Source organism: Drosophila santomea, chromosome 3L (genome assembly GCF_016746245.2).
Source record: "Drosophila santomea strain STO CAGO 1482 chromosome 3L, Prin_Dsan_1.1, whole genome shotgun sequence".
Taxonomy (NCBI): Eukaryota; Metazoa; Arthropoda; class Insecta; order Diptera; family Drosophilidae; genus Drosophila; species Drosophila santomea.
In genome coordinates, this window is record NC_053018.2 from 18,901,989 (window position 1) to 18,923,600 (window position 21,612).

The 21,612-nt window shown below is 44.6% G+C and overlaps 10 protein-coding genes across 13 annotated transcripts; 7 read left to right on the top strand and 3 right to left on the bottom strand.

The window, feature by feature from the left end:
* Nucleotides 1–467: 467 nt before the first annotated feature.
* On the top strand, nucleotides 468–1,815 carry LOC120448562. Its single transcript, XM_039630618.1, has one exon. It carries the CDS (start codon nucleotides 807–809, stop codon nucleotides 1,626–1,628), a length of 822 nt encoding a protein of 273 aa, XP_039486552.1. The 5' UTR covers nucleotides 468–806; the 3' UTR covers nucleotides 1,629–1,815.
* Nucleotides 1,816–2,455: 640 nt separating this feature from the next.
* On the bottom strand, nucleotides 2,456–3,549 carry LOC120448776. Its single transcript, XM_039630963.2, has one exon. The coding sequence runs from the start codon at nucleotides 3,257–3,259 to the stop codon at nucleotides 2,492–2,494; it is 768 nt and encodes a 255-aa protein (XP_039486897.1). The 5' UTR covers nucleotides 3,260–3,549; the 3' UTR covers nucleotides 2,456–2,491.
* Nucleotides 3,550–5,306: 1,757 nt separating this feature from the next.
* On the top strand, nucleotides 5,307–6,369 carry LOC120448839. Its single transcript, XM_039631041.2, has 2 exons — nucleotides 5,307–6,048; nucleotides 6,219–6,369. The coding sequence occupies exon 1, from the start codon at nucleotides 5,536–5,538 to the stop codon at nucleotides 6,034–6,036; it is 501 nt and encodes a 166-aa protein (XP_039486975.1). The 5' UTR covers nucleotides 5,307–5,535; the 3' UTR covers nucleotides 6,037–6,048; nucleotides 6,219–6,369.
* A 1,335-nt stretch (nucleotides 6,370–7,704) lies between these two features.
* On the top strand, nucleotides 7,705–9,311 carry LOC120448316. The gene has a single exon (XM_039630264.2). The coding sequence runs from the start codon at nucleotides 7,774–7,776 to the stop codon at nucleotides 8,353–8,355; it is 582 nt and encodes a 193-aa protein (XP_039486198.1). The 5' UTR covers nucleotides 7,705–7,773; the 3' UTR covers nucleotides 8,356–9,311.
* A 307-nt stretch (nucleotides 9,312–9,618) lies between these two features.
* Nucleotides 9,619–10,210, bottom strand: LOC120448581 (titin). Its single transcript, XM_039630656.2, has one exon. The coding sequence runs from the start codon at nucleotides 10,205–10,207 to the stop codon at nucleotides 9,632–9,634; it is 576 nt and encodes a 191-aa protein (XP_039486590.1). The 5' UTR covers nucleotides 10,208–10,210; the 3' UTR covers nucleotides 9,619–9,631.
* A 733-nt stretch (nucleotides 10,211–10,943) lies between these two features.
* LOC120448582 (proline-rich extensin-like protein EPR1) lies at nucleotides 10,944–11,577 on the top strand. The gene has a single exon (XM_039630657.2). The coding sequence runs from the start codon at nucleotides 10,956–10,958 to the stop codon at nucleotides 11,469–11,471; it is 516 nt and encodes a 171-aa protein (XP_039486591.1). The 5' UTR covers nucleotides 10,944–10,955; the 3' UTR covers nucleotides 11,472–11,577.
* A 1,373-nt stretch (nucleotides 11,578–12,950) lies between these two features.
* On the top strand, nucleotides 12,951–13,672 carry LOC120449172 (receptor-transporting protein 3). The gene has a single exon (XM_039631514.1). It carries the CDS (start codon nucleotides 12,951–12,953, stop codon nucleotides 13,536–13,538), a length of 588 nt encoding a protein of 195 aa, XP_039487448.1. The 3' UTR covers nucleotides 13,539–13,672.
* Nucleotides 13,673–13,830: 158 nt separating this feature from the next.
* LOC120448701 (proline-rich extensin-like protein EPR1) lies at nucleotides 13,831–14,662 on the top strand. Its single transcript, XM_039630856.2, has one exon. It carries the CDS (start codon nucleotides 13,988–13,990, stop codon nucleotides 14,648–14,650), a length of 663 nt encoding a protein of 220 aa, XP_039486790.1. The 5' UTR covers nucleotides 13,831–13,987; the 3' UTR covers nucleotides 14,651–14,662.
* A 34-nt stretch (nucleotides 14,663–14,696) lies between these two features.
* On the bottom strand, nucleotides 14,697–15,477 carry LOC120448702 (DNA-directed RNA polymerases I, II, and III subunit RPABC3). The gene is made up of 2 exons (XM_039630857.2): nucleotides 15,278–15,477; nucleotides 14,697–15,204 (listed from the first exon to the last, which is right to left on the bottom strand). The coding sequence occupies exon 2, from the start codon at nucleotides 15,197–15,199 to the stop codon at nucleotides 14,750–14,752; it is 450 nt and encodes a 149-aa protein (XP_039486791.1). The 5' UTR covers nucleotides 15,200–15,204; nucleotides 15,278–15,477; the 3' UTR covers nucleotides 14,697–14,749.
* A 179-nt stretch (nucleotides 15,478–15,656) lies between these two features.
* On the top strand, nucleotides 15,657–20,278 carry LOC120448700 (gastrula zinc finger protein XlCGF8.2DB). 4 transcript variants are annotated; one of them, XM_044006023.1, is made up of 5 exons: nucleotides 15,657–15,771; nucleotides 15,841–16,124; nucleotides 17,476–18,245; nucleotides 18,431–18,826; nucleotides 18,886–20,278. In XM_044006023.1, exons 3-5 carry the CDS (start codon nucleotides 17,670–17,672, stop codon nucleotides 19,480–19,482), a joined length of 1,569 nt encoding a protein of 522 aa, XP_043861958.1. In that variant the 5' UTR covers nucleotides 15,657–15,771; nucleotides 15,841–16,124; nucleotides 17,476–17,669; the 3' UTR covers nucleotides 19,483–20,278. The 4 variants fall into 4 exon arrangements, with proteins under 4 accessions (XP_043861958.1, XP_043861957.1, XP_043861959.1 ...); XM_044006022.1 differs by lacking the exon at nucleotides 15,657–15,771 and having other exon boundaries at nucleotides 15,783–16,124; XM_044006024.1 differs by lacking the exon at nucleotides 15,657–15,771 and having other exon boundaries at nucleotides 15,787–16,124; nucleotides 18,431–18,821; nucleotides 18,886–19,150.
* The last annotated feature ends 1,334 nt before the right edge of the window (nucleotides 20,279–21,612 follow it).

The window sequence follows — 21,612 nt, forward strand, 5'->3', positions numbered from 1 at the left end:
TCACCCGAAGAACGTGACCAGCATGGCCAACAGTGGACACGGTCAAGCCACTAACTTTGCTCATCACAAAGTTAAACCGACAAAACTACACAAGCTCACACAGAGATAGAAGGCATAGGCCTTCCTTACAGTTGCGGTCAACTTGCTAGATACAAGTTGTTTTCTGTACGTAAAATTAAGACCAATCCAAATTATCTGTTTTATTTATCCATTTTAAAGAAAACTTACGAAAATGTAATTATATATTTTAATTTTTAATTAATGTACTTAATTGTTTCTCGTAAGCAATTTATTTATCAAAAGTACTCTGAGGAAGATAAAAGTGGCATAAACTTAGGTATATAGCGAGGGTTTTCAGCATTCCAGGTTAGCTACCAAGACATTTATCTTCACTTTACAGTTAACTTTAGCCACTGACACTAGTATTTCAACCTCAGCTGTAAGCGATCTAGTATGCGTAACGAAGTTAAAGTCAAGAATGTAAAGTGACTTTTTGGGGTTGCCACCGTGGCCATCGTTGCGGTCAATGGGGCTGTGTGGGGCTTAAGGTGTAGAGACCCAGGGCTTTCTGGCCTCCTCCAATGCCGCCACAGACTCGCACAACACAACACCCTCTGGCAGACAGAAACTCACGCCCACAGACGGGGGCATTACATTTCCGGTTTGGGCCACTTGCGGAAGTCCGCCTTAAATTAAATGCTCAGGGCTGAAATTATGACAGTTCCCGAATGGGTGGGAACCATTTGTATAAATACGCTCGTCTGGAATGGAGTGCCATCAAATCGTCAGCAAATTGACCAGCGAACATGTGGAAAGGACTGCGTTGCACTCTACTGTGCCTGGCTGTGGTCCAGGCGGCTGTTATCCGTCCCGGAGGGGATTCGGAGGTTCCGGAAACCACAACTAGTGCGGTTATCCGGGATCAAGAGGGTGATGTCACCACTGAGGAGTCCACAACTTTGGCGGGTCCTGCTTTGAGTCGCGACGAGGAGGCCAGCATACTGATAGATCCTGCCCCGGGCTCTTTACATGAGGATGGCGGCATGGTGCCAGAGAAGTCCGGGAAGCTCCTGCTGCTCAGTACAACTCCCAAGCGACTCCGTGAAATTGAGCGCCAACTGGAGGAGCAGGACGACGAGGGGAAGGACGACAACAAGGCCGATGTGGAGGTAACTACAACTGAGCAGCCAAGGGAAGCCGCCGAGCAGAAGGAGGAGGAGGAGGAGGAGGAGGAGGTCGTCACCCCTGAAAGTTCAACCACAGAGAGCAGCACAACTGCGGACTCAACCAAACTGTTTGCAATCGATGCCACTCCGGCCGGAGTGGAATCCCCACCACCGAACCTGGCCATCTCCCTCTCCCAGGACAATGACAATGCAACTCTTTCGATTGCCGAGCAGCCGCAGGTGCCCGGCGACAATAATGCCGCCGTGGAGCTGGCCATCGTGGAGCCGGAGGCCGAGTACGTGCTGGTGGATGGCGGCCCCGATGACCTGGACCTCCAGCTGGCCAGCTTCACGCACATCGACAGCGATGTCCACTTGCAGCCGGTTGTGCACTCCATCGAAATCGTGCCCACCAGCTTCGATGATCCTTTGATTGTCAATTACGTGCACAATTTGCGCTGACTTTCCCAAGGAGGCGTGCCAGGACGAATCAATTAACCCGGTGCGGTGGCCACGCTGACTCTGTTAAAGTTTCTTAACTCGTTATTGATGACTTTTGTTACCTCTTGAATTTGCTTATCGAATGGCCTTCTGAATGGCCTGTTACGAAATAAATAAGCCCATATATTAAAGGGCATCGGATTCCTTACATATTTACAAATCTGTTCATTTATATGGTACCTTGTATCCAAATTTATTGGATACAATAAAGCTGTCGCTCCAATAGAATGCCGTGGCAAATTCACGAAATTCTCACATAAAATATTCAAAAATATCGCCATAGATGTCTTATGACATGAGCTCCACCTCCTCCTCCAAAGTAGTCGAACGCCTTTCCGGATGCCACGCACGTTCCACGGTTAAAACTTCGCACATCCGCACATCAAACTTAATACGGATGTCGGGATGCCCGGATGTTGGGATGAAGAATTCTCCGGCTGACTCTAGACGAAGGCTGTCACCATTTGATAGAAAACACTCCTTCTTCAATTGCGAACAAAAACAACATTTAACAAAACATTCAGTGACGTTAGAGAAATAAAGTTTGGAACGTGCTACAACTTCCAGCCGATGAAGAATGATACGTTATAATTTGTATTAAACTTCCAGAATCTTTGCTGTCAAGTTAAGAAAAACAACTCGAGTTGCTTGAAGGGAAAAACAAGTAGTTTATAAATTAAATTGATTTTCACCCAATTGCTGTATAAGTAAATACCAAGAGGCTTAAAGGTAAATAACAATAGAAAAATTTATTTATTCATACACAAAAGTAACTTTAAATACTGAGCTGTTAACAATGATTATGATTACCTCCCGTCCCATCATCACCGCTGCTCCACACGCGTGGTGTAGACAAATCCCCGCGATCTGGGAGCCCGGATCAGTGGCTGCGATCGCAAGGGAATAGCCACCGGGATGGAGGAGGGTGCTCTAGCCACCACCACAGCGGGTCCCACATTGGCAGTAAAGACCACACTCTCCGAGTCGGGCTCATTCTTGGATCCTGGCTCCGGAGTGGGTTTCAGGGGATTAGTGCTGACACCGCAGATCGGGTGATCGGCGTTACTGTCGGTGGAGTTGCTGGAGAAGGTCTGCTGCTCCTCCTCGGCATTCTGCTCTGTGGGCAGGCGGAAGGCGCGACTCGGTCGGTAACCAGCTGGTGGATAAGGGGCATTCATAAATGCTCGACTGGAACGCGATTCCGCAGCTGGGGGAGCTGTGGTAGTGTCCACGAAATCCCCATTGGTGGTCGTGCTCCAGTCTCCGGTTGAATCTGTAGTACTGTTTAACAAATCCTCGAGAGACAGCTCGGTTGTAGTAGTCTGCTGATCCGCGCCCAAACCAGAGCCTTCCTGAACCTCCACTTCCACAGCACCTTGCCCTTCTTGAACCTCTACTTCCACTTCGCCTGGCAGCCAGAAGGAGCGACCTTGTGGTCTATAGCCCGCCGCCGGATAGGGAGCATCCTTAGCCTCAGACGGCTGATCCTCCTGCACACTGACCGCATAACGGTTGATCCTGACCTGACGCGCTTCGATCTCGACAGGATTAAGGACCCAAAGGCAAAGGATAACTGGTAGAACACACTGCATGCTGGCGTTTCGATCTCGGCCCGAATTTAGACCCAACTGATCCAGGTATGATTGCGGGCGATACTTTTATACAGAGTTCTCAATCCCGGAGAATATTGACATGAGGCTTCTATATCGACACGACATCGATTAGGCGCACACTTAATGATTTATTTTGCATAGCTTTTTGTTTGTTTCTGGTCTCCGCCGACAAAACCACGTCCGCTGCCAGCTCATATCTCCACCATATCGCCCACATTATCACCGGTCTCCTACTGCCAACTGGCGTCCGATGTCCACGTCCGATTCGCCATGTTCTTTGAAAATTAAATGCGTTTCGTACGTGACACGAAACTCAATCCACAGTCAATTGAAAGCGAAAAGAGGGAGCGAAGTCGAAATCGTCCACTGTTGTCAATTGCATTATGCTGAATTTGTTAGCTTGAGTGTTAGAATTTTTGATTAAACACTTATAATCAATATTTATGCGATCAACGATTTGGCGTTGAGGTGACCGTCAAGGTCACCTATCCCATTCCCTCAATCGATTGTTTTATGTCACGTCCTGAACTATCACTACATGAAATAAAGTGAGGATGACTAAATATAGGGTGTTTTTTTTAGAGGTATAGAACTTTAAATTGCAATAAAACAACGATGGATTATTCGATTGACATGAATTTTATTGACATGAAAGATAATCTTGTGGCATTACATTTTAAATATGATTTCTGGCATATGACCGCCACGGCTGGCTCGGATGTAGTCCAATCTGGACGTCCAATTTGCAATGACTTTTTCCAACATTTGGCCGTATATCGGCAATAACACGGCGAATGTTGTCTTCCAAATGGTTAGCGTTTGTGGCTTATCCGCATAGACCAATGACTTTACATAGCCCACAAAAAGTAGTCTAGCGGTGTTAAATCACAAGATCTTGGAGGCTTATGAAAAATCGGGAACAACAGCAATCTCGTTTTGGGCCATTCGACGAATCTACGCCTTGCTTGATGATCGTTTGGTTTCAATTCTTGCACGAGTTGGATTTTGTAAGCACGCATGACGAATTGCCAAACCAAACTGAGAATAAATCACTTGACAGCTGTTAAATCGGTCGCCATCTTGAACAGTAATGCCAACTTAAAGTTCTATACCTCTAAAAAAAACACCCGTTACAAATAATAGGTGTACGCAAACGAAAATTTATAAAACATTATAAACCATATTCAATATTAACTTGTAATTAAATGAAATAACTTTTAGCACTTAAGGATGTATAAGTTGGAATATAGTTACAAATACGTTTTACTTTATACAAATTTTATAGTATATTCCGCAAGGCATCAAGCTATTTTACTTTCTTAAATTATTATTATTTTTAAATATAAAAAGTAAAAGGGTGTACTAGATTTGTTGAAAACACATAACAGGCAGAAGGAAGCGTTTCCGATCACATAAACTATATATGTATATTCTTAATTATCTTAATTAGGATCAATAGCCAAGTCGATCTGGCCATGTCCTTCTGTCCGTCTGTCTGTCCGTATGAACGCCGAGATCTCAGGAACTATAAAAGCTAGAAAGTTGAGATTAGGCGTGCAGACTCCAGAGACATAGACATAGACCCATGTCGCCACGCCCACTCTAACGCCCACAAACCGCCCAAAACTGCCACGCCCAGTGTTGAAGTCTCTCCATCCTCTTTCACTAGCTGAGTAACGGGTAAAAGTTTTTTTTTAACTCAGCATGCTCTTTAAATTAGGATGAGTATGATTCTAACTATAAAATATATATTAGTTATATTAATTCTGTACAATAAAAATTTAAAATATTTCAAGGCTACGTGCCTTGGACTAAAATAGATTTCTGTCTGTTTCCATTTTACCAATATCCTTTAACTTCGCCCCAAATTTACGACTAGCCGTTAATTCACCTTCTGTCACATTAAGAGCGTTTTAATGTTGAGTGATTGGTTTAATCGCGCTAGAGACACTTTCAGATATTGGACTGATTTCTGTCGGAACCTCGGACCTCTACATCTGCTTCCCATTTCTGGTCACGTCGTGGGCTCATAAAGACGCCGCAGACACCGGCGATCGTGGGTAACCAAGACCATAGTAGTGTGCCGACGTCAGACCATAGGTCCAAAAAAGGATGCCCACGCTGGGTCCATGCGTCGCACATTAAACAGGTGCCCATCCAAGTCCTAGCTATAAAAGCGCCCAAGTAGGCTCTTCCAGTCATCAGTCGTTGGCTCAGCCTTCCCGCAGATACACTTCAATCCATCCATCTCCAGCATGGCAAAGTTCCAGGTTATCCTTTTGGCTGCAGCCCTTAGCTTGTTGGCCGTTTCCCAAGCCCAGCAGCAGCGCTATTCGCAGCGGCTCAGCCGCGGACGTTCGAGGTACTCCGCTCGCCAAGAGCTGGCTCCTGCCGACGCAGCTGATCCGGATGCCGTCACGCCCTATCCCTCGGCGGATGAACTGAAGCCGGAAGTGCCCTTTGACGAGGCTGCTGCTCCCTCGGCCGCTGAACCCACTCCGGATGCCGTTTACGGACCACCCGATGCTGCGCCTAACAGCGTTCCCGACGAGGTGTACGGCCCACCCGACGTAACCGGAAACGACCTGCCCGCCGCCGCTGACATTCCGGCGGAGCAGCAGGCCCGTTTGGTAGCTGCGAGGAGGGCCGCCAACTACCGGAGAGTAGCCAGGCCTGTGGCCTATCGTCGTCCACTTTCCGGCGCAGCTCGTCCTGCAAAATTGAGTGCCGCCCGGTCCACCTTGAGACGCTTTTAAATGGAATTCCACGTAAGGAGTTAACTCATCAAGAATAACTTTTATATCCTAACTCCAATCCAAAAAATAATTCATAGCCAATTCCGTATGGAGATATATATACCTCTAGGAATTTATACATATATATTTTTAATGACTAAATCTAGAATATCTTTAAAAAGTTCTTTATTTGTTGCTTGCAGTTCCCAGCAGACAACTCAAAACAAAAACCCATGACGATCCAACCAGCCACGATGACGACAAAAACACACACAGGAACACTTTTTCACCTGATCCCGCACTCATACACAGGAAACACACATCCGATTATAATATAATGCAAATAAATCTGGTTTCGAGATAGAACGTTCTTTTTTTCTGGCAGACCCACCAGTGAATCACTTCGGCACAGAGGGGAAGAAACTTAGCTAGACGCGTCCAAAAACCAATTTTCTGCCAACTTAATTAAGAAGTTATTGATCATCGGGAGAGTGGTTGAAGAGGAAGACCTGGAACCGGTTTGGGAACGCACGCTTCGCAAACTGGTGACGAATTGGGGATTGCCCCGACCGCAAAAAAACAAGAAATACGCCAGTCTTCTAGTGAAAAATTAATACTCTAATCTTGAATTCGACTCAGGTCAGTCTAGGTAATCAGTGTGGGAAAATAGTGCAGATGATCAAGACGAAAAATAATGAAAATGATTTATTATCATAAAGAAAGAAAACAAATGCTAATGTATGTATGTGATGTTATTTTTAATAACAGCACAATAATTAAACCATTATACATGAGTTTTATTTATGGATCCATTATCACAAATGGAACAATATTAATAATTATTATTAAAAATGCTGTGTAAATAAGAGAGAAGTGCTCTAGGAACTATCCGGAAGAATAAAACAATCCCAACACACATAATTACCAGATTAAATGACTCAATTAATTGCATTTAAACATTTTAAATTTCGAAGGACTGTCAAGGGCCAATGTAAGAGTATTTTTAGCCATTAAGGTAAAAACATTACACATCACAAAGTAAGGAAGTTAAGAAATTGTTCCCTTCGACTACAAATAATCTACACACACTTTAAGAAACAACGATTAAAAATTTCCCATCAAAATAGAGAGAGTATAAATTACGTATATCACGGGGAATTAAATATTTAATTAGTCGCGTTAAGACTCATTACAGTAGTAAACATCGAAACAAAACGAAAGCAATAAGAAATAAGAACGTTTTATTACAACAATTAATATAAAAAAATTAATTAATTAATACAAAAAAATTAAATTCATATTTAGCTTACATACTTTTCAACACATTTAATTATAATGACGATGTCTCATACACTTTTTTTTCTGTGCAACTTGTTTGAAAAAAAAGTTCGTTAAGAACCAGTACAGTAGTATAACCCGAAACCAAACGATGCAATATCTATTAAGAACGTTTTATTACAACTATTAATATAAAAATATAAAAAATGAATTAATTAATACAAAAATGAAAATCGTATTTGGCTTCTATACTTTTTATAATAATTATTATATTTTTTTATAATGACGATGTCTTATACACTTTTCTTTCTGTGCAACTCGTTTGATTTGAAGAAAAGCTGCTTTCGAGCAGAGAATCGAAGCTTATTTAAATGATCTTTCGAGTCGCCTGTACTCAGTTGTCGGAGAAGATCAGGCCAGATTACTTCGCGTGAAGCTGCCGGAGAAACTCGTGCAAAAAGTGAAATTTTCATTGTAACAATGTTGAAACGAATGTTTGCCGTGGCTATCATCACCATGACTCTGTTGGAAACTATAAGAGCCCAACGGCCCGCCTTTGCGGGATTGAGGCCACCAGGTGGACTAAGTCAGAAGGACAAGTACCACGCAACCCAAAACACAGCCGTGGAGAATATCACCGGAGTGGACATAGCTACGAGATTTGGAGAGCCATCCAGTTCGCAGAAGCCAGATCTAATCAATCTACCCTTCGGAGCCTCCCAGAGGCCGCCCGTTGGAGTTCCCCTAGTACTGCCAATAAGTGGGTCTGCTCCGGAGGCGGTTCCCACTGTGGCCAACCGATTTGGAGCAGAGGACAACCCAGAATCCACAACGCAGTCCACTAGTTCCACAGCCGGCAGTCCCGCAACCTCCGTGAGCCCGGTTCTTAGCCAGCTGCCCATCGATGCCCATGGTGATCAGGAGTGGGTCAACCACTTGAGTCAGCTGCCCGTGGAACAGCAGCCCTTTTGGTTCATTAATTACCAGGCAATCGAGGCTCATCGGAACAGCTCGAGACGTGAAGTGGGCGCTCTGGAAACGCGGGGATCTTTCCGCGGTTAACAATCTAATTTAATAACAACAATGAGATTTAAAAAGCTTTCGTTTTACTAACTCAAATATGTGCGAATTTACATATAGAATTACTTATTTATTTTATATAAAGAAAAAAATGCGTATTTATAGGTGGCGATAATGGAATCAACTCAAAGCTGATAAGATAGATGCCATGTCCGAGCACATCAATATACCCGTTACTCGTAGAGTCGTGATGATAACCCTGAATCGTATTTTAATTGACTCGATGTACACTTCATAGGTATATATTAAGCTTTCAAACACTTTATTCTATTTAGGAAACAGTTACAGGCCAAGCTAAGGACAGAACATATAAGTACCTTTGGTTGTTTGACTTTTTGAAAAATACTTTTTCTATAATTTGAACCCCTAAATTTAGAGACTTATTACACAAGGCAGTTGTAACAGAAATTTTGTGTGTTGAAGGTTCCATTTTCTCATACGGACGAGCAAACAGTCGGACAGGGCCAGATCAACTTGACTATTGATCCTAATCAAGAATTTACATATATACTTCATATGTTCTGCATGTTACATACTTTTCAACAAATCTAGAATACCCTTTTGCTCTACAAGTAATTGGTACAAAAAGAGCTCCGCAAGCCATTACACTTGTGAGCCAGCCCCTGCAGCTAGAATAAAACAATGCATTATATATGCATTGGAAATGGGAAACCATTCACAAAAGACCATAAAATTCCGCTAAAAGTATGCGAAGGGAACAAGGAACCCTTTAAACGTTTACCTGGCAACTCACATGTCAAGGGGATATGCTAAGCATTCTGAACAGAAGCACGTTCAGAAGAGGTCTATCTTAAAGGCGAATGACTTGCTATGTTATTTGAAAATAAAGATCTTTGAGCGCTGTGTAATGAATGCAAACCAAATTTCATCCTTTTTAAAATTTCTTTATTTTATTAACAGTTAAAGTCATTATTTCGCGTGCAAAATGAAAGAATACGTATTAATCTCCTTCATTATAAATGTATAATAATAAAAAAGGGAGACAGTTCTCGCAGATTGTAGACGCTGTGAAGGCTTAACTCATACTTCACACCACCTATAGTTCACGGCGGGATGACAGACACGTGTAGACGAGCATGGCAAGATGCAGCAATGCATCAGCATCAGCCCTTAAAGTTCTAAGATTACTTAAAAAGTAAGCAAAACAAGCAGACACTTTATACAAATTGCGAAAATATATTTTTAACAGCAAAATTAAATCGAAACCGAACAAATTTAGTGAAGAAAACTAGCGTTACTACCAGCCCACTTGCTGGGGGGCAGCGTTGTAGGCTGCCAGGTAGTACGGTTGCTGGGCACCCACATAGTAAAACTGGGGCGTGGCCAATGCTGGTGCCTGAGCAACTGGAACCACCGGAGCCACCGGAGCCACTTCTTCATTCACGGGCAGCTCCTCCAGGCGAGCTATGCGTTGGCGGAGACGCTTGGGCTTGGACAGCTGCAACTTGGCCAGTCTCTGGCGGCTGCGTAGGCGGGCCGGAGCGGAGGAGGGTGTGGTGGCCTCAAGGGAGCTCTCCTCGGTGTCCACCTCCTCGTTTTCTGGGGTAGGCTCGAAAGTGTCCACTGGTAGCTCCTGTTCCGACGGCAAGGCATCTGTATCCACATCCTCGGGAGGTCCGTAGGTCAGTGCGGGCTGTTCGGCGGCGGGTTTCAGCTCAGCAGCCGAGGGATAGGGCGTGGGAGCCACCTCCTGCCGGGCGAACGCCACCGGACGCAGACGCAGAGTACGCCGAAGTGGTGCCTGTGCCGCACAATTCACGGCGCAGATGGCCAGCAGGAGAAGGAGCGAACTGAGGAACTGATAACGTGCCATGATCGTGGAACTTGCAGTGGAGCTGTGTTGGCTGTCGTATATGGAGCTTTAACTTTTATACCTCCAAATGCCGCAGCGGTGGCCGGTGGCCCTGCTGATCGGTGGTCACTGGACAACGATTCTAGCCCAGCCAACAACGCCGTGCATTTTAAGCAGAGCGCCGCGATTTGAAATCCATCAATGCGAATGCGTATGTCAAGCAGGCGCCGCACAGTGGAGCGGAATTTAAAGTGCTGGCAGATCTATAGCCCTAGTAGTCCATGTGAAGCATAGGCTATATACTTAGTGTCATTCTCAGCACATTAAAATGGGAAGTAGGTTGTGCAAGAAACCCAGTAGCTCAGCTAAAGTGCGACAAATTGCTATTATTTCTTGCAATGTTGATTTGGTATGGACACAAATTTTAAAAGAAATATCTTTAACCTATTTATAAAATTAAAAAAAAACGATTTATTTTAGTTAGCTCTCCTATTTTTTCGTTACTACCTTGACTTCTATTTGCAACCCATTGCTCATAGCCAGTGAAGCCACGGTATATGAAAAAGTTAAATGCCCGCGGGTTATAATTAACGGCCAATGGTTATGGCTTAGACATGGGCCCTTGACTAAATATTGTCACGTCCATAGGCCATCGAAAGGGTGTCCCTCGATGTGCCAAATAAAAGTGGCCGAAAACTTCAGTTTGTATAAAAGGCGCCCCACTTCCAGCTATTGACAACATTCTAAGCCAACTCAGCAGCAACTCAACATGGCTCACAAGTTCCTCTGCTCCCTGCTCCTGATCGCAGCCATGTCTGCCGTTTCTCTGGCGGAGCCTACTAGGTTCCGTGGCCGATCAGCACGCCTGCAGTTTGCCCGTCAGGAGCAGGCTCCAGAGGATCAGGCTGCTCCGGTCGACCCCGCCGTGGATATTGTACCCACTCCAGCCTCGGCCCCTTATCCGCCATCAGGAGTTACACCGGAGGTGCCCTTCGACCTGCCCACGGAAACCGAAGCGCAGCCTGATCTAACCTACGGACCACCAGCTCAGCCCGACAACACCTACGGACCTCCGGATAATACCTATGGACCTCCTGCCGAGCCGGAAAACACCTATGGACCTCCAGCCGATGGCCCATCGGACCAGCCCCCTGTTGCGGATCCCGTGCCCGCCGGTTTGATCCAGCCTCGTAACGAACGCCTCCGCAGCCGTCGACCAACCTCGCAGAAGCTTCGATCCGCTCAGACCATCCGCTCTGGATCAGTGCTGGTGTACACCATCTGAAATGGGTCAACCCTGATTTGCTAGAAATTAAATGGTATCGACACATTAGGATACGCATTTAATACTTTGTTGCTAAATAAGTTGTTGTTGAATATTTTCATTTAAATAAGTGAATAATTGACCAAATATATAAGTTAACCCAAACCTTTTTACAATTTGTCTATTACAAAAGTTTTTTGTCTGGTTTTTAGTGGCGCAAAACTATATTCATTTATTTGATTAAGCTAACAGATATATGAACACAATTGCTCTTTCATTAATATTTTACATTTTTGACCAGGATCGCTCATGGCGAAAACTTATTATTTAAAGACAAAAGGGAGTCGAGTGTCTGAACTACCAGGTACCCAGGATGCATAGCTAATTTTACCAAAATAAGTAAGATAATATTCTACAACACTATCCTCATTTCCAAATTAAATATATGATCTATTGGGAATTATGTAAAGTAATAAGTAAGCTATCATAAACCTTCGGGTTCCCAACAAAAGTGACCTGCCTTAACAAACATTAAATGAATATCGTACGTAGCAGTTTGGTTTCCAAAGTTTTATTGGTCATTTCGGAGGCGGTAAAGGCGTCACTCCTAGTCGCACGCATAATGTATAGTGAGTCCATGCAAATACATTAGAATATTTATTTAATGTATTTCGTGCAAGTGTTTCCAATGCGGGGTGTGCAAACATTAAGTGCATATCTTACCTATGACTTTGGCGACACAAAACTTTAAATATATGTACAAGTTCTTTCTAAGTTGTTGACCCATCAATAGTACTTAGTATGCATGTACTAAGTAATTAAATTATCAAAAATCAGAAACGTAAAAGTCAGAAGGTAAATTGTTAATCCAAAAACTAAACAAATCATAAATTTTTTCATTTCCATTTTCATTGACCCTGTTAAAAACTAAAAATAGGATTTAATTTTTATATATTTTAATATGACTGAATTATTAAAAATCAGAAAAGGTATATTGTTCCATAAGCTAAACTAATAATAACCAATTCTTTTTCTTATATTCGATTTTCATTGACCTTGATAAAAACGGTCTAAATGGGACGTGCATTTAAAAGTGCGTCTTTGATGGATTTTTTTACAGCCTAATTTGTTTTGCATGAATACAAAGTTTATCAAATAAAATTATGAACTGCCAAGAACCCAAAGCCGAACAAGCTCAAATGTTCACAGCGACGCCAAAGCCCGCGCTAAGTGTTAATGAATGATTCCAAGGAGGGGAAACGGACGCGTATTCCAAATCATAGCATTGGCCAATGAATTTCGAAAAAGAGTCACGTATCGGGTATTAAGCTGAAGCTACATCGTCGCCGATCGCAACATAATCAAAGCTTAACCGGGAATAAGAGCCTAAAACTGAAAGCAACGAGCATAAATTAAGGCAGAACCCAATCTGGTGGCTTCGGGCTATAAATAAGTCGACTCGGATTGAGAAATCAGAACAGAAGCCCTTCAACCGCGAAAATGAGTAAACCGACTGGCGCACCAATTGCTATTCTTGTCCTCAGCCTGTTGGCACTGAGTTCCGCGGAACCAATCTCCCGGAGATTCCCGGTGCGCCAGGTGGAGGGTATACCCAGTCCTTCGCCCACTGGATATCCGGAGGCTGGCATCACTCCGAGTGTCCCCTTCGATTTGCCCAGTTCGACAATCAAGCCGGAGAACTCTTATCTGCCACCTGATAACACCTATGGACCTCCGGACAACACATATGGGCCACCAGATAACACTTACGGACCTCCAGAGGCCGACTCCGTGCCGGTTATTGCTCCCGAGGCTGATGCGCAGCCAGAGAATCCCATCGAGACTGATGATATTCCAGAAACTGACGAAGCATCGGTGGATGGTGCCAAGCTGCAGCCCGCTGATGAGGACGCCGAGGAGGATGAACCACAGTTGGAAGTCACTGAGGATGGCACTGTGATCGTTGTAGCCAGCAGTCTTGACCAGCCTCAGCCCGTTCAGTCCGCACGACTCTACCAACGATTTCCTCAAGGACGGCGTTTTCAGAAGCCCGTTCCTCAGCGTCTAATCCTGCGTCGCAGTTGGTAGGCTCAACAACTTTGGCGTAAGATTTACTGCATCAGACTTTATCAATCACTTAATAACCACTGCATCAAAAACTTTGATGTTAGATCTTTTTTTGTGATATCATTCGGGCACCGTACACCAAAAAATGTATTCACATATTATTACTTACAAAATTCAGTTTAAAAATAAATCGACAATAAAACTAATTAGAAAGCGTTGCACTTAATTTAGAGATGATTGTACTTTTTCATTTATTTATTTCTTGTTTTTGTGTAAAAACAATATACTAGTATTTTCAAGCTAGCCAGTACTTACATCGATGGGCACGTATCGTTGGACCTGCCATATAAGCCATTGGCCTCGATGTTTCTTCAGGTGTTTGGATTGGGCAGTCCCCAAGGGCATCCCCAGTGGGTACTTATAGGCGCCACTTAGCCGCCCCATGCAGTAGTTCATGTCAGCACACCACAATGTCCGGTTATCCAACTGCTTCTCTGGCCACCTTTGCGCTTTGTTCCATTCTTTGCCTGAATGGAATGGAAGGCAGTCATCTGAGGTTCCCAGGACCCGCGGCGGGTATGTTTCTGCAAAGACAGGAACAAGCGCCATATCCACCAGCAGGCCTGGTCCCCAATCCGCCATTCGACCTGCCAACGGAGGAGGAGGTTGTATTTCTTCAACCAGAGGAGACATATGGTCCTCCAGCTGAAACATACGGGCCGCCAACAGTAGTGGAAACTCCAGCTGAGACCTACGGCCCACCGGATCAAGTTTATGGACCGCCCGATCAGACCTACGGACCTCCAGACCAGCCAGCCAACGATGTCAGCTCCAACCCCTTACCACAAAGCGCAGCTATAATTAATTTGGCCAGTTTGCCGCTGCCACCCCAAGCTCAGTATGTTCTTCCGCTATTGAACCGCCTGGCTGCCTTCCGCCCGCAGCGTCGGCCTGCTAAGCTTACGGCTCATGCTCTACCCAATTCGGCCAAGATTGTGAATGCTATTAGGCCCACTCCAGTGTTCCCATCGACTCCACAGGCATTGCCCTTCGTAGATCGCCGCATTCCTTTCCGCCCACGGCCTTCACGACTGATTATAAACGCGCCTTTCAGACGCCCATCCAGGCAATAGACTACATCTTTCAGCACTCCAACCAATGTTATGAACGCACTGTAAATAAAGTTTGTTGTTTATGTCTAATTTGCGAACGAATATAAGTAGGTAGAAATTTTAGAAGGCCAGCCGCTTCATTAGTAGGTACATGTGCTGGTCCACCTCGAAGCCGTGAAGATTGTTGGCGTCACCCTGCAGCCGCATCAGCAGGCCCCCGAAGGACACGTAAGCGGAGAGCCGGGAGGCCTCGTTGTGTGCCTCGTCACCCTCGATCCTGTAGATTTTGCCGTACATCACGTACTCAAAGCTGTCCGCCCGCGTGCCCTCGTGCTCCATTGGATTGTACTCTCCGCTGTCCGGGCAACCATCTTCGCGCAGCGTGGTGGCCAGTACCAGGCGGAACTTGTCACCCAGCTCCATGGGGTACAGCCACGAGTTGATGTCCAGGATCAGGTCCATCTTAAAAGACTCGGACTCGCAGTGCAGGCGGGACACACGGTCGAACTTCTTGCCCTCCGGATCCATGTCCTTCACGTTGAAGATGTCCTCAAAGAGTACTCCAGCCATGTTAGCTGGAAATTTGATAAGTAATTTAGTTAATGCTTTGAAGTCACATCAGCGGAGCGCCAAAAACGCACGCTTTACCTTGTGTCGGGTGATTGGAGCTTATATGTATGAAATCCTTTCAGCAGAGGTAGTGGCGTGGTTTTTATTGAAAGGGGTTTATTTCAGCAGAATAATATAATATTTACACTATTGTTAGCTACTGATTTCCATTTCTTAAATATTTTGCTTGCGCGTGTTTAAGAACCAGCGTTGCCAGACCTTTTTGGCGGATTCGGGCGTTGCCACACTACTGCGGTTTCAGTGTGGAAAGTGGTCGCGTTCAGCAGTCTGTGATTTCAGTGTGCAAAAGAAGTCACGTTCGCTTGGCTGTTATTAAAATTTCCATAAATATTGCCAGACATAATTTAAGGTGAATTTTAATTTTTTTTGTAGATAAAATGGGTTTCTAAATTATAACCAACCCGTTATTGTATTTTATAAAACTTGCAAAATTGTATTTCTCTGAAAAGTGGCTCTGAATCACGCTCCCATCTGTAGACGTGCAGACATAGTCCCTGTGTGACCGTAAATCGGTAAGTGCACATCACCAAGATTAAGAACAACATCGAAAAACCACCGAAAACTGTTATTTATTTTGATAGATTGCAAATTGGTATTGGCTTAGAGCAGGCAAACCTCCATAGTACTCAGGCTAAGCCGCAGGCTGCACGATGGATACACCTTGAAAAGCCAGCCGGACTGCCAGCTAGCGGATTGCAAAAAGTATGTACACACAGCTCGGGGCGTCAAAATTATAAACAAAAAAGAAGCGAACTCCTAGTCGGACGCGGAATGTATAAGAAGTCAAGGTGTGTCCCATTAGGAGTGACGATGTGTTCCTGCGGATCGAGGGCTCTTAACTTAGCGATTCCCGCTTACTGCGAGGGTAAGTCCGCGCCTAATGGCGCTGCGGTGTTGGTGTTAAATGTGGAACCCCTGGGCCAAATGTGTAGCATATGTGTAGAATGGTCTGATTTACGTATATGACTCTTGTGGTGCTGGTGCATTTATAACAATTACTAACAATCGGTTGCAAGACCCCGAAAACTTTGGAGTCGTCGAGTTTTGTGCCCCAAATACGAAAGACTTCAACGGCTCCTCCCCCTCCCCCTCGCTTAACCCTTACCCACCCCCATAACCCTGCCTATTTAGCATTACAAAACTGCTGTTATGTATTCACTTCTTTATTTTCGCTTTTTGTGTGTGATTTTCGCTGTCGTTCGTGCTTTTTGCCCCGTTCTCTTTCAGTTTCGATTCCCGGCTCCGGATTCTAGCTTTAATTCGCTTTTTCAACAGTTTGGTCGAGGGCCGTTGTGCAGTTAAAGTGAGTTAGTTTTCAGCTTCTGCGGGTGCGGCTCTAATGAACCATTAACCCTCCGCAGGGGCAGGGGGTTGGTCGGGCCGGGATCGGCGCTGGTATCGGAATCGGAATCGGAGGGTTCCCAATCTGTTTGCCAGATGTTCGTCGCAGTCCAGGGTCATCGTCGTCGCTCTCTTCCAGTTGCATTTTCTCTGTGCTCGCTTTTCATTGGAAATTCCGCTGCCTCGGAGAACAGACGCCGCGGGATCGAAAACGGGCAGGTTGTACAGCTTTATCTCGATATCTATCATGGCTATATTGTGATTTTAGTGAGTGTGTTGGATTGCTTATCAGTTGTTGCCTTCCTCGGGATCTTATCAGTCGGTTTCGTCCATCTCGCTCCCTCCCAAACAAAAGATTAAGGCAACAAACTGGGATATTTTTGTGGAAGCTTACGTTCGCTGGAAATGTCAAATGATAACGCGATCCACTTCGAGACTATGGAGCTCCTATCTCTCTACACCGCGAAAAACTGTGCATTTGTATAGTTCAGAACATACACGGCTATTTCCAAATTGGATAGCCAATGTATTGAATATAATTCATTAAGTATTGGGTATAACTCCGAAGTGATTCTGACAACACTGCCAAAATAATAAGAACTATTGTAGTAAACACATCAAAAAGTATAAAAGTGTCGTGCCCTTTCAAGCACCTAAATATGCAAATCTCTCAATTTTGGTAATATTTTTCCTGTGCATAGGTCTTATCACTATTGACACAGCTGGAGGTTCTGTTCCGTTGCTGTTTCTTTTCTTGTTTCTGTTTCGGCCTCACATACGGTTACTATTTCTGTCTGTGTTTTTGATTCTCCCTCTGCTTCGGAACGTGGCGCACGGTGAATGGAGAATTAAAACAGTTCTTAACTTTTTTGCAGCTCATCTAAACTAATCCAAACCAATGGTGTATGGGACTATCCTAGAAGTAGCAAATTGAAACGAAAAATACGAATCCCTAATTACATACGTAGAAAATTAACTTTAGAAGTAAAGCTAAACAGCTGGTGCCGGTGTTTCCCAGGAAGCGGTCCTCAAAAATTTAGTTACGAATCGAAATAATAAAAGCAAACAAATGGTACGCAGCCGTCGCAGTGTGTCCAAGGAGGATACCGTCTCTCTGCTCACAGACAGCGGCATATCGTTGTCCTCGCCGCCGGCGGCGAGGGAATCCTCACCAGGCCACACACTTTCGATCAAGAGGAGGAAGAGCAGCTTGGCAAGTCTGCGGGACGCATGTGTGGAGGAGGAAGAGGACGACGGCGGAGAGCAGGACTCAAGGGATGACGACTACGTGCAGCCGCAGCTGAAGAAGTCTGCCCGAAAGGTCGAACCGGTGAAACGCAAGCACCATGTCTGCAGCCAATGCTCCAAGGAGTTCGGCGGCAAGACGGATCTGCAGCGCCATATGCTTATCCACTCGGACGAGCGACCGCACAAGTGCAAGGATTGTGGCAAGAGCTACCGCCAGGCGGTCAATCTGAAGAACCATATTACCACCGCCCACGAGCATCGGAAGCAGTTCGTCTGTTCCCAGTGCCCAAAATCATTCGCACTAAAGGAGCGCCTGCGACTCCACATGCGCCTCCACTCTGGCGAGAAGCCCTATCCTTGCGCCCTCTGTGACAAAAAATTCGCCCGAGGAGGTCAGGTGAGTAATACGACATTAAATTTCGATTTAACGATTGATTATATACTTTTCTAAAACCCCAAAAAGTTATTTGTTTTTTTTTATAAGCTTAAATTTACATATATGTTTATAAATTTCTGGTTAGGCTTTTGTTTTAATAGTTTTAGCAACCGTGTTACCAATTTATATTATTATCTATATTGCAGCTTCAACAGCACATGGTTTCTCACCACAAGACGAGTATCCAGCAGTTCAACTGCACAAAGTGTTCGGCCAGCTTCTCAACCAACGCCAATTTGCGGGTGCACATGGAGCGACACGAACAGGGCATGGAACACCGGTGCAGCATCTGTGAAAGCCAATTCGCCAATGAGCTGGCCCTGCGAGCCCACATAAACCAGGAGCACCACAAGCTGACGCAATTTGAGTGCGAGATATGCCACAAAATGATCGAGCCGGACGAGGATCTGGCCACTCACATGCAGAGACACGCCGCTGTTAAGACACACGTGTGCGAGGTGTGCAACACATATTTCACCCAGAAGAGCCAGTACAATGTCCACATGCGGATGCATACAGGAGAGCGCCCATACCAATGTAGGGTAAGTTGAAAGGGTCTTAGCCTGCATGTAGCCCTAACTTATATTTCAACTCCCATCAGATCTGCCACCAGACCTTTGCCCATTCAAGCGTACTAAAACTGCACATCCGGAAGCACACGGGAGAAAAACCCTTTCGCTGCCAGCTGTGCGAGGACGAAGTAGCTTTCTCTCAGCTGGCACACCTTAAGAACCATATGAAGAAGATACACAAACAGCAAAAGCCCTACATGTGCGAAGGCTGCAACGAGTTCTTTAAGATCAAGGTGGAGCTGCAGTCGCATGTTGAGCAGTGCGATAAGTGTCCTGTTGGCGGAGACCAATCCAGTGGCAGTCAGTCTGAAGATGCGCAAATCCTCTCTGTGTTAAGATTCAACATGGCAGTGGTACTGAAAAAAATTAGCTCCGCTCAGAAGCTACGCCAATTGGGTTACGAGAAGCGTCTGATCGATAACGTTATCATTGCATCCTTAAAGCTGGCTCAGCGACAATCCCATGACGACGCCACGATGACACCATTGGCCAGACTCCGTCTAAATGTGGAGGAATTTCTAAAGTGGATTGTGCCAGCCCCCACAATGCAGAAATTCAGCGACGAATTGTTATCTATCGACACAATTCTTGAGAAAATTGCTACCATGTATATGAAGCAGAAGTAGAATCCAGGAGTTGCTAGCCAACGCCAAATGCGAGTGTGCCATAGAAGAAGGATTTGTAGAAATAGTTCTTGCCATTTAGTTTAGTGTCTAGTAACCCAAAGTTGCAGAATGAAACCCAACCAAATAATTTATCCCAAAGATGTATACTTTGTACTAGAGATCATTTTTATGAATTACTATCCCTTACCCCCAATTTTGCTGCTACCAAAAAGTATAATTTGAAAAATGTATGAGTTAGTGTGGTCATAATCATTTTCCTATAAAAAGGAAATTAGTTTAAGAACGAATTTCGATGCAATAATTTATATAATAATAAGTTTAACACGATTGAAACCTCAAATATTTTGTATTCTTAGTCTTGCCAGAGAAACAGATTGTCCCAAAGTGAATCTATAACAGCTCAAGTACAACACAACTCTTTGTGGCCATGCTTGTAAAACGAATAAGCTTAATGCATTTAGTTGCCATTGTCTAAAGAATGCAAAATCGGAAGTATACAACTGAAATGCAAATCAAAATACGCAAGTGAAGTAATGAAATGAATAATAAATATTGTTTGTGATTACAACCCAATACCAAATACTGGAAATTCGTTTTCTGATCTTTCAAAAACTGTAAACATGAAACTATTGGCAACTAGTATTAGGTTTCCTTATTTTGGAAGTTCTTTAGTTATGTCTTTTCTTTCGCAATTGAAAAGAGTCAAAGGATGTTCTTTAACAAAACTACTTAAGAAGAGATTGAGAGGATCTGTCAAATTGAATGATTAAATAAAATAATAATCTTTTTAAGTCTATTTGACGACTCATTAGTTTCACTATTCATTTAATATTTAACATTTTTTATGTCAATTGCTAATTTCTATATATGCATATTGCAAAGAATTTTGGCCGCGTCGACTCCACCGTCCAAAAATAACAAAGCGGCTTCTTTTTACGCAGGACACATTATTTCAATCAACTTTCGAACTTGCATATGCATCAATGCATTATCCTACTATTTGTTACTAGTACGTATATTTTTGGCCGTTTAAGTTGTATGTTTGTTTGTTTTAACAATTTATTTCGGTCGCATCTAATAGCAATAGCAATAGGGATGTGAATACACTTGAATCAATCAATTTTATTCATCTGGCAGCCGTGGTTCTGACCTTTGAGGCTAATCTATGGGATTTTAGGCCATGTCCGGCTGGAAGCTGCATTCCATATTTGAATGCAGCCTAAAAAAGCATCGAGCCACACAGAAACACCCAGGCACACCCAACCAGGATGGCATCTAACCACATAAACAGTTAGGTACAAGTGCCCCATGGGTCCCTGCCCGATGGCCATAAATGGCTTGGGCTTGTGCACAAATTTATAAGCCACTTACATTAAGGTGGCCAATATTTTTTATGGCACATACCGCACTGGAAGCGAACTGAGCTCTGAGCAGCGGTGGCATCTGTGACATCTGCAAGCGTTGTGGCACCTGCCCGCGCCACTTCCTCCGCTCCACCAACTTCCACCCACCCAAAGCAATTAATGAATTTGCACGGCAAATTTATTGACGCGACCGTTAGTGTCAACCCAAAGGAATCGCCTGGTGGGGGTGCCATTTGCTTAGATGTATGTACAATTTTATGTGTCAAATATAGTTACGATTTTATGATAGCCAGGTCCAGCCTGGGATTTGCCTCCGGACAAACCATTGCGTGTCTGTCACCTGAAGCTGCTGATGTAATCTCCGCCAGTCTTTCATGCCATCCCATTCCGTTTCCGCTCCCGCCCCGCCCCGATCTCAATTGCTGGTGCCGGGGAGCAGCTTAATGTCTACATTTGTTCTGGCCGTTGCGTGTTCACTGGTTGCCCTTTTTGCAATCTCAGCTAACTCGGTTACTCCTGCTCCCACCGCCCACCGCCCACTGCCACCTCCATGTCCTCCTGCTTCTCCACGGCCGTTGCAACTGCAAGTCAGGCACTCCAGCTCCTTCCGCTTCTTCCACAGATTTAGTCTCGCCATTTTCAGCAGCTGCCGCTGCCATGGCGCATTAGAACAAATTGCTCTTGTTGCGATAGGAAGGATGGACATGCCTTTTGCCATGTTTGGGCCGACGGACAGAATGCCTCTGCTGGTTAGAGAGCAGTCACA